General features: G+C 43.9%; 1 protein-coding gene across 1 annotated transcript; it reads right to left on the bottom strand.

Annotated features, from left to right (window-relative positions):
• Nucleotides 1-2,046: 2,046 nt before the first annotated feature.
• LOC110489689 (uncharacterized) lies at nt 2,047-5,677 on the bottom strand. Its single transcript, XM_021562458.3, has 5 exons — nt 5,470-5,677; nt 4,856-4,899; nt 4,076-4,246; nt 3,654-3,730; nt 2,047-2,905 (listed from the first exon to the last, which is right to left on the bottom strand). The coding sequence occupies exons 1-5, from the start codon at nt 5,537-5,539 to the stop codon at nt 2,647-2,649; spliced, it is 621 nt and encodes a 206-aa protein (XP_021418133.1). The 5' UTR covers nt 5,540-5,677; the 3' UTR covers nt 2,047-2,646.
• Between the last annotated feature and the right edge of the window lie 3,341 nt (nt 5,678-9,018).

Here is a 9,018-nt window from a genome sequence, read left to right as displayed (position 1 = left end):
AGTGTATTGTGTTGGTCCTGCACAGGGCACTCCTTATTGACTTAGCTTGGCCACACATGCACCTGTTGGGTATCAGTACAGACATGTGTACTATACAGACGTGTGTACTATACAGTGTATTGACAGGAATCTGTTTTAGTAGTACTGTTGCACATCAATCAATGGGTAAAGCATTTATTGATTTTAGAGAAGTATGTTTTACTTCAAATATATATACTGTTTCAAGTCATTATGTTGTACAGTGCTCAAACTTTGCTGTGTGAATTGGTGTTCAATGCAGCGAGGGTCCCTCCCCCTCCCGTATTTCCCCTACACACACACACACACACACACACACACACACACACACACACACACACACACACACACACACACACACACACACACACACACACACACACATATACTGCCACTGCCAGCCTTTGTGTATGCCAGACAGCAGATGGCAGCCATTATAGCACTGACAGGGCAGTCATCTGGCAGGCACCCTGTTGGTGTCCTGCTGAACACACAGCACCACTGAGGGGATGAGACACTTTAGGCGGGAAAACCAAATTGTGTGTGTGTGTTTTGGTCCCTTTCTGCTGTAAAGAGGTCCTAGGTCTCCAGTTCCCCTGTGTATGTTAGTGCTGTGAGGTTAAACAGGCTCACTAATGAACAGCAGTACCTAACTGGTATACTAGAGGAGCCTGCTGCCTGACTACACTTTTAGCAACAAACAACAGATTCACAATGAGGGGTGATACAATACATTGGACTGGGTTGGTCTGTGTGGTTTGTGTTTCTTTCTGTGTGTATCTGAGGTGTAACTTGTGTGTGTGTGTGTGTGTGTGTGTGTGTGTGTGTGTGTGTGTGTGTGTGTGTGTGTGTGTGTGTGTGTGTGTGTGTGTGTGTGCGCTTAGTCAAGGTTTCCTGGTTGAATGGGCATGGAAGACAGTGTATGAGGGGTACAGACTGTGTTCACTGGGGGTGGGGCAGGGCTCAGCATTCTCCTGCATAGCATCTGCTGCTCCACAGGTGAGGAGGGGAAAGACCAGGTGTCAGGCAGGTGAACACCCCCCCCTCTACACACACACCAGCCCTCTGGGCCTCTAGCCTCTATGAGAGTAGGGCCTCTGTCAGTCTGTGTGTAGCTGTCACTGTCCCCACTGGATGTCAACCACAATAATCCACATGGCAAGGCTTTATTCCAGGAGTTAGAGAGAGGCAGAGTTTGACCCTGGATTAAAGATAATTAAAGCACTGATTGAATGAATGAATGGATGAAGGAGAGTAGAGAGAGGAGAGGCCAGTCAGAGGGGGAAAGCTGCTCCTCTCTCAGAGGTGCTAAGCCTTTCTCAGCAGATGGCTGTGGCGGCCAGGCCTCCAGCATCAAACATCCTGTATCACATACTAAGAAATCAGGAAGATGTGCGAGGGAACACCAAGATGTTGGAAAACTGTTCAGACACTATTTCTGCTTCCACCTCAACAACACAGAGGTTCAGACTGACCATGCAACTAGTCATAAATTACAGGAAGGCATTTTTTTAAACGCTTACCTTTTTAACCAGCAACCGTTATGGCTAGTGCCATAATCTCACATATCAGGCCGGGATATGGTCCTTGTTAGAATAGATCTGATCTAAGTTTATCAGTGGACACATCACTGGGCTGGTGGATGTGGTGTCTAAATCTAATAGAGGTCAAGGTTAGGATTAGGATTAGAGAGTTGGAGCTTTAGTCCTTCCAAAGGATACATTCCACAGCGTTGCCCTTTCAAAGGATACATTCTACAGCGTACTCCAGTCGTGGCCATGCTGGGAGGTACCACTGAAGACTGTGTGGAGCCCAGAGAGAGAGAGCTGTTTTACCATTGCCTGGGCAACCTTCACAATAATGATGCCATTTCCTTTGGCAGTGCCTTTCAACACGCCTCAATCACACATCCTCTCACTTCGCAGGGCTTTTTTCAGCTCTGTTGAATGGAAGACTCTTGCCGTGGTACATGCTGTAGTGGAATATGTTACTAACTGGAATTAAGGGATATCAGCCGCAAGTACGGGTTTGATTATTTTTTATGAAAAATACATTCTTGGCTGATGTTGGGTTTAACACAAATTAAATTGAACAATTTACAGTCAAAAGGAAATATATCAATGATTTAGTGCTGCTCTGGAACGTCGTAGTTGCAGAGAATACAGCCTAATATGGATGACAACATGGAACAGAAAGCTCAGGCAGACTCATGGAACAGAAAGCTCAGGCAGACTCATGGAACATTATTTGGCTGAAGTAAACACAGTTAGCTTCATAAAATATAGTCATAAATCTGATCCCCCTATTCAACCCTTCAATTTACGGCTTGCTTAATGTCACATCTTAATCCCGGAAAATGTATATACGGTACACCATTGATATTTCTTAAACACTTTACAGAGGAGGCAGGGAAGTAGTTACCATCACTCCAGCTCTCCAATGATGCAGCCAGCAGTTCAGTCATAGACTAGCATTAGTGATGTAACTATGGCAACCCTACCTGGCCCCATTGGGGGTGGGCACAAAATGTAGTCACTTTTCGCTATACTCAATCTCCTCCTCTCTCTTCCCTCCTTTCCCCTCTTGTGCCTGTTTCTCTCCCCACACACCACCGTCCATCGTAGCATCTTAGTCGGCCATGTAGCCCGTGTTGCTGGACCCATGACAATCACTCCTCCGACGGTGCTTGGATAGGATCCTGTGGAGGAAGCTTGGGGAGCTGTGTGCCTGTGGCTGGGGTTGGGGCAGGGGCTGGGGCAGCCTGTTAGGGAGAGAGATCTGGGACTTCAGTATCAGGATGGGGCCCTCTCTCTCCCCCTCGGCCCCCTCCGGCCCCCCTCCTGCCGCTGCTCTGCTGGCTCTGCGGAGGGCCTGCAGCCTGAGTGCGCTGGAGAACAAAGAAGACACAACAAACACAAAGGACATGTTTATTCCCGCTGACCCAAATTCCAGCGCTCAGCGCAGACAAGACAAGCGCAGGGCTGTTCAGGGGGCTCGCTCTGGTGTGTGTGTGTGTGTGTGTGTGTGTGTGCAGGCTGTTGCAGCTCAAGGAGCTACGTTCACCTCTACACACATTAGGAGGGGCCTAAGTCACACGGCACAACTAAGATATATAATCTTGGATCATCTCTAAAACAACATCCAACTACTGTTTACATTTCCACGTTCACTGAGGGCACTTCAGTCAGATTATACAGACAGTTCTGTTCCACTGTTTGACATTATGAAAGACAATATTTTTTGAGGGAAAGAGGGAGCCCTCATCTACTCCCCTGAACACAGGTCTGTGACTGTGAGCCCCCACTGTGGTCCAGTGTGTGAGGGAGCAGCAGTGCAGTGAGTGGGAATTGATCAGGGAGGGAGGGGTGGGGGGGTGGGGGGGGGGGGGTGTAATCTGTGTGCTTTGTCAACTAATGAGGGATGAGAGGGGCCACCTGTTCAGGGTGTGCTGGGCGGAGGGGAACTGGAGGAGGTGGAGGCAGTGAGGGGTGTGTGTGTGTGTGGAGAGCAGCTGCTGGGGTGTGTGTATGAGTTGTGTACACGCACTTGTGGAGGGGGGTTTGATTGAGGATAGTGTGTGTTTGTGTCTTTCTGAGTGTGTATCTGTGTGTGTGTTTTGGGCGCGCTGCTCTCACCCAGTACCACCTGCATACGTGGCCGGAGCTGAACCCCGTCTCGCTAAGCGGTGGACGTCTTTAGCTGGCTCATCGTCCTAACAACACAAACAGAGGTGTGTCAATGACAGGGTGGGATTACTGCTGGGACTGTTCTGTATTGCTATCCCTCTGTCCTGTCAAAAACTCAGGTATGCTATTCTAACCAGACATACTTTTCTGTAAATCAGCAGAGCTATTCTTATATCTGCGAGCAGTGCAAGGGCATACGAGGTGTGTATGCAGGCTGTTGTTCCAGCCAAGCACCAACACGATTGATTTAACAAATCAAAGTCTTGATTGATGACTATAAATAGAATAGAGTAGAACTAGAGCCTTGTTACACACTCAGAGACGGAATGTTGCTTTTGCCTAGCATAAGACCATTTCCACTTGCCACTAACCTGGTGGCTCAGCTCCACAACATGCGAGGCCGGGAAGTATCCCTGCTGTCCGTTTTGCAGCCGCCCAAACCACCGGGCCTCATCATCTTTACACAGAACCAGGATGAACTCCCCCCGGGTCAGCGCCAGCTCATCTGGCCAGTGGGGCTTGTAGCTGCGCTTTACCACCATCTAGTGGATTAATCGAGAAATGCAACTTCAACACATTTTATATGTAACAAGACAGATGCAGTATTTGAGCACATGCAGCGGTGTTCCATATGTCGGTCACAGTATATGCTTGTCTCTGCAGTAAGTTTATATGATATAGTGTGCCTTGTGATGATCAAAGAGGTGTCATGACATGTCCAATTCATTGTTCCATTCCTTTCCCGCAGCTCGTTCACATTGAGTCTATGCCTGAATGAATGAAGAGGATTAGGTGGCTGGCTAAAACTCTCTGGATTACCTGGCTCACAGTTAAAAAGAAACCAAATCACCTGCTGTTCTCCATGATCTGTTCTCTTTAGTCTCATGGTAATGAATGACATAACAGACAGCATCTAATTTGAACTAACTAATGCAATTGTCTCTACAGACAAGTGTAGCTGGAGACACAAAAACAATCTACATTAGATATCTCATGCTTGCATGAACAGAATCCAGGGGATATGAGGGTGAATTGCGGAGCAAATCTACCAATTGTATCAACAAGTTGAATTCATCCAAGCATATTTTCATTCAACATAGTTAATACATATTGAGGATCTGAGAGTGAGCATTAACAGGAAAATAACTTGCCTTGTCAGCCTCTGCCTGTCTGAATTGGCATCGTCCCCGGTGAACTGGTAAACAAGGAGAGATGAATCAGCAAAAAATAGCTCCCATCACAAAGAACTATAGCAAAGCATCAGGGAATGAAAAGTTGGTGGAAAAAAGAACAACATGATTCTAGATGTATTTCAGTCTGCCATCAATACCCAGGACCATTACAGTATGCAAAATAAACAACTGCAGTATACATTACAAATCAAATGGAATGGAATTTTAATCATCATTGAAAAGTCAATATCATGAATCTTAATGATTACAATAATGTTGCTAATAATTACAATAATGTGCTAATAATGTGCTGCACACACACAAGTTAAGCACCGCACTTTCAAAAAAAGATGTCAGTTTTGAAACTGCAGTAACAGTGCAGTAACTACAGTCAACTGTGGTAATTTGGATGCAGTAATTGCAGCATCTTATTTTCAGAAGGGTGTATTTCCTTGCCAAGCTTCTCCCATCTAGCCCACTGCAGATACCCACATACATATATAGATATATACACACACACACACACACATATCTATATCTATATCTATATATGCATATTGATGTAAGCAGTAACTTGCTACTGTGCTACTCACCTTGTGGGGAGAGGACAGTGGTAAAGACTTCAAAGTGCTCATTCTGTTGCCTGTAGATGTTGCTCTGCATGCTGACTGAATGACTTAGGACCTAAGTCATACACACTGACTAACTGACTAAGCAACCCAGTCTCTCATTAACTATGTACTCTATGTACAACTAGGCAGTTATGCACTGATGTGTCTGCACCCTCTCTCTGCCTTAAATAAACCAGGTGACTAATCCACTGCAGCACTTACTGGAACAGACACACACACACCCCCGTGTAAGCATATATCCAGAAACACAAACAAAGTTAAGCAGAGACACACACACACATACGTTACATAGTTCAAGCAAATTGTGACTGGCAGATTTATTCGGGCATTATCTCCATCTAGTTTTTTTCAATCACTTTGGTGCCATTTTCACAAGCATGTGGCATATTTTCGCAACTCTAAGCAAAGAAATCTAACAAACCATCAAAATGACACATTTTTCAAAACTCTAAGCACACTTTCAATTGACTGAGAACAACAAACAAATTCACAAAGTCACTTGTTCGCTGCACCAAATCACTCTTCCAATTTAGATACATATTCGATATAAGTATCTGCTTTTTAAAATGCAGTATTCACTTAATTTTGATACAATTTTATTGTAATTTGTTAACAATTCAAAGAACAATCACTTCATCAATCTGCTCAAAACTGATAACTACCTCACCAAAATGATGTAGTGCCTAGGTCATATACCCCGAGTGTACAAAACATTAGAGACACCTGCTCTTTCCATGACAGACTGACCAGGTGAATCCAGGTGAAGATTACACTACATGGCCAAAACTACATGGACACCTGCTCGTCGAACATCTCATTACAAAATCATGGGCATTAATATGGAGTTGGTCCCCCCCTTTGCTGACATGACAGCCTCCACTCTTCTAGGAAGAGATTCCACTAGATGTTGGAACATTGCTGCAGGGACTTGCTTCCATTCAGCCACAAGAGCATTAGTGAGGTCGGGCACTTATGTTGGGCAATTGGGCCTGGCTCGCAGTCGGCAGTCCAATTCATTCCGAAGGTGTTCGATGGGGTTGAGGTCAAGGCTCTGTACAGGCCAGTCTGTACAGGCCAGTCAAGTCCACACCGACCTCGACAAATAATTTCTTTATGGACCTCGCTTTGTGCACAGGGGCATTGTCATGCTGAAACAGGAAAGGGCCTTCCCCAAGCTGTTGCCACAAAGTTGGAAGCACAGAATTGTCTAGAATGTCATTGTATTGCTGTAGCATTGAGATTTCCCTTCACTGGAACTAAGGGGCCTGAACCATAAAAAACAGCCCCAGACTATTATTCCTCCTCCCCCAAACATTACAGTTGGCCCCCTGCATTGGGGCAGGTCTTCCGGAATCCGCCAAACCCAGATTCGTCCTTCTGACTGCTAGATGGTGAAGCGTAATTCATCACACCAGAGAATGTGTCTCCACTGCTCCAGAGTCCAATGGTGGCGAGCTTTATACCACTCCAGCTGACGCTTGGCATTGCGCATGGTGATTTTAGTCTAGGCTGTTTGGCCATGGAAACCCATTTCGTGAAGCTCCCGACGAACAGCTCTTGTGCCGACGTTGCTTCCAGAGGCAGTTTGGAACTCAGTAGTGAGTGTTGCAACCGAGGACAGACCATTTTTTACACGATATGCGCTTCAGCACTCTGCAATGCCGTTCTGTGAGCTTGTGTGGCCTACCATTTCGCGGCTGAGCCGTTGTTGCTCCTAGACGTTTCCACTTCACAATAACAGCACTTACAGTTGACCAGGGCAATTTTATACTAACTGACTTTTTGGAAACATGGCATCCTATGACAGTGCCACGTTGAAAGTCACTGAGCTCTTCAGTACAGGCCATTCTACTGCCAATGTTTGTCTATGGAGATTGCATGGCTGTGTGCTCGATTTTATACACCTGTCAGCAATGGGTGTGGCTGGAGTAGCCAAATCCACCAAATTGATGGCCATGTAGTGTATGATCCCTTATTGATGTCACTTGTTAAATCCACTTCAATCAGTGTAGATGAAGGGAAGGAGATAGGTTAAGTAATTATTTTTAAACCTTGGGGTTATTGGTCACCTCCCTGAACAAGGAACTTTTCCCGCAATTGCCCAGTTTGGCCGGGTGGCCAGCTCTTGGAAGAGTTTTGGTGGTTCCAAACTCCTTCCGTTTAAGAATGATGGAGGTTACTGTGTTCTTCGGGACCTTTAATGCTGCAGACATGTTTTGGTACCCTTCCCCAGATCTGTGCCTTGACACAATCCAGTCTCGGAGCTCAACGGACAATTCCTCTGACATGCACTGTCAACTGTGGGACCTTATATAGACAGGTGTGTGTCTTTCCAAATCATGTCCAATCAATTGAATTTATCACAGGTGGACTCCAATCAATTGAATGTATCACACGTGGACTCCAAGTTGTAGAAACATCTCAAAGATGATTAATGGAAACAGGATGCACCTGAGCTCAATTTCGAGTCTCATAGCAAATGGTCTGAATGTCCATTTTTATTTTTAATACATTTGCTAACATTTCTAAAAACCTTTTTTTGCTTTGTCATATGGGATATTGGTTGTAGATTGATGAGGAAAGCATTTTATTTAATCCATTTTAGAATAAGGCTGTAACGTAACAAAATGGAGAAAAAGTCAAGGTCTGAATACTTTCCGAATGCTTTACAGAAATAACCGTTTTGAAATGTCTACCTTGGATTTTTTGCTATTAGATGAAATGTTAGTTAAAATGGTATTCCTATCATTATCTGATGTATTGGGGACTAAACTAAATGTTCTCATGGTATTTCACAGAAAACTTTGTTTTTGCATGAATGACTCACGGGTGAAAGATATGTGAAACACCAATGAATGCACAATCAAAGGTTCTGAACATATGATTGGAGGCATTACAAGTGTTATCTGTTTAGAATCTTGTACTAAGAGTTTTGAAAATATACCACGTACATCTGAAAAATGTGCCACGGTGATATATGCCATTTAGGAGACGTCCAAAGTGACTTTCAGTCATCTGTGTATACATTATAGTTCTTAACTACATTATAGTTCTTGACTACATTATAGTTCTTAACAACATTATAGTTCTTAACTACATTATAGTTCCTGACTACATTATAGTTCTTAACTACATTATAGTTCTTAACTACATTATAGTTCCTGACTACATTATAGTTCTTAACTACATTATAGTTCTTGACTACATTATAGTTCTTGACTACATTATAGTTCTTAACTACATTATAGTTCCTGACTACATTATAGTTCTTAACTACATTATAGTTCTTGACTACATTATAGTTCTTGACTACATTATAGTTCTTGACTACATTATAGTTCTTAACTACATTATAGTTCTTAACTACATTATAGTTCCTGACTACATTATAGTTCTTGACTACATTATAGTTCTTGACTACATTATAGTTCTTAACTACATTATAGTTCTTAACTACATTATAGTTCTTGACTACATTATAGTTCTTAACTACATTATAGTTCCTGACTA

The sequence above is a fragment of the Oncorhynchus mykiss genome, chromosome 15 (genome assembly GCF_057628025.1).
Source record: "Oncorhynchus mykiss isolate SJ-2025 chromosome 15, ASM5762802v1, whole genome shotgun sequence".
In the NCBI taxonomy this organism is placed as follows: Eukaryota; Metazoa; Chordata; class Actinopteri; order Salmoniformes; family Salmonidae; genus Oncorhynchus; species Oncorhynchus mykiss.
The sequence above is the reverse complement of the archived record's forward strand: the minus strand, read 5'-3'. Positions and strand labels throughout refer to the sequence as shown.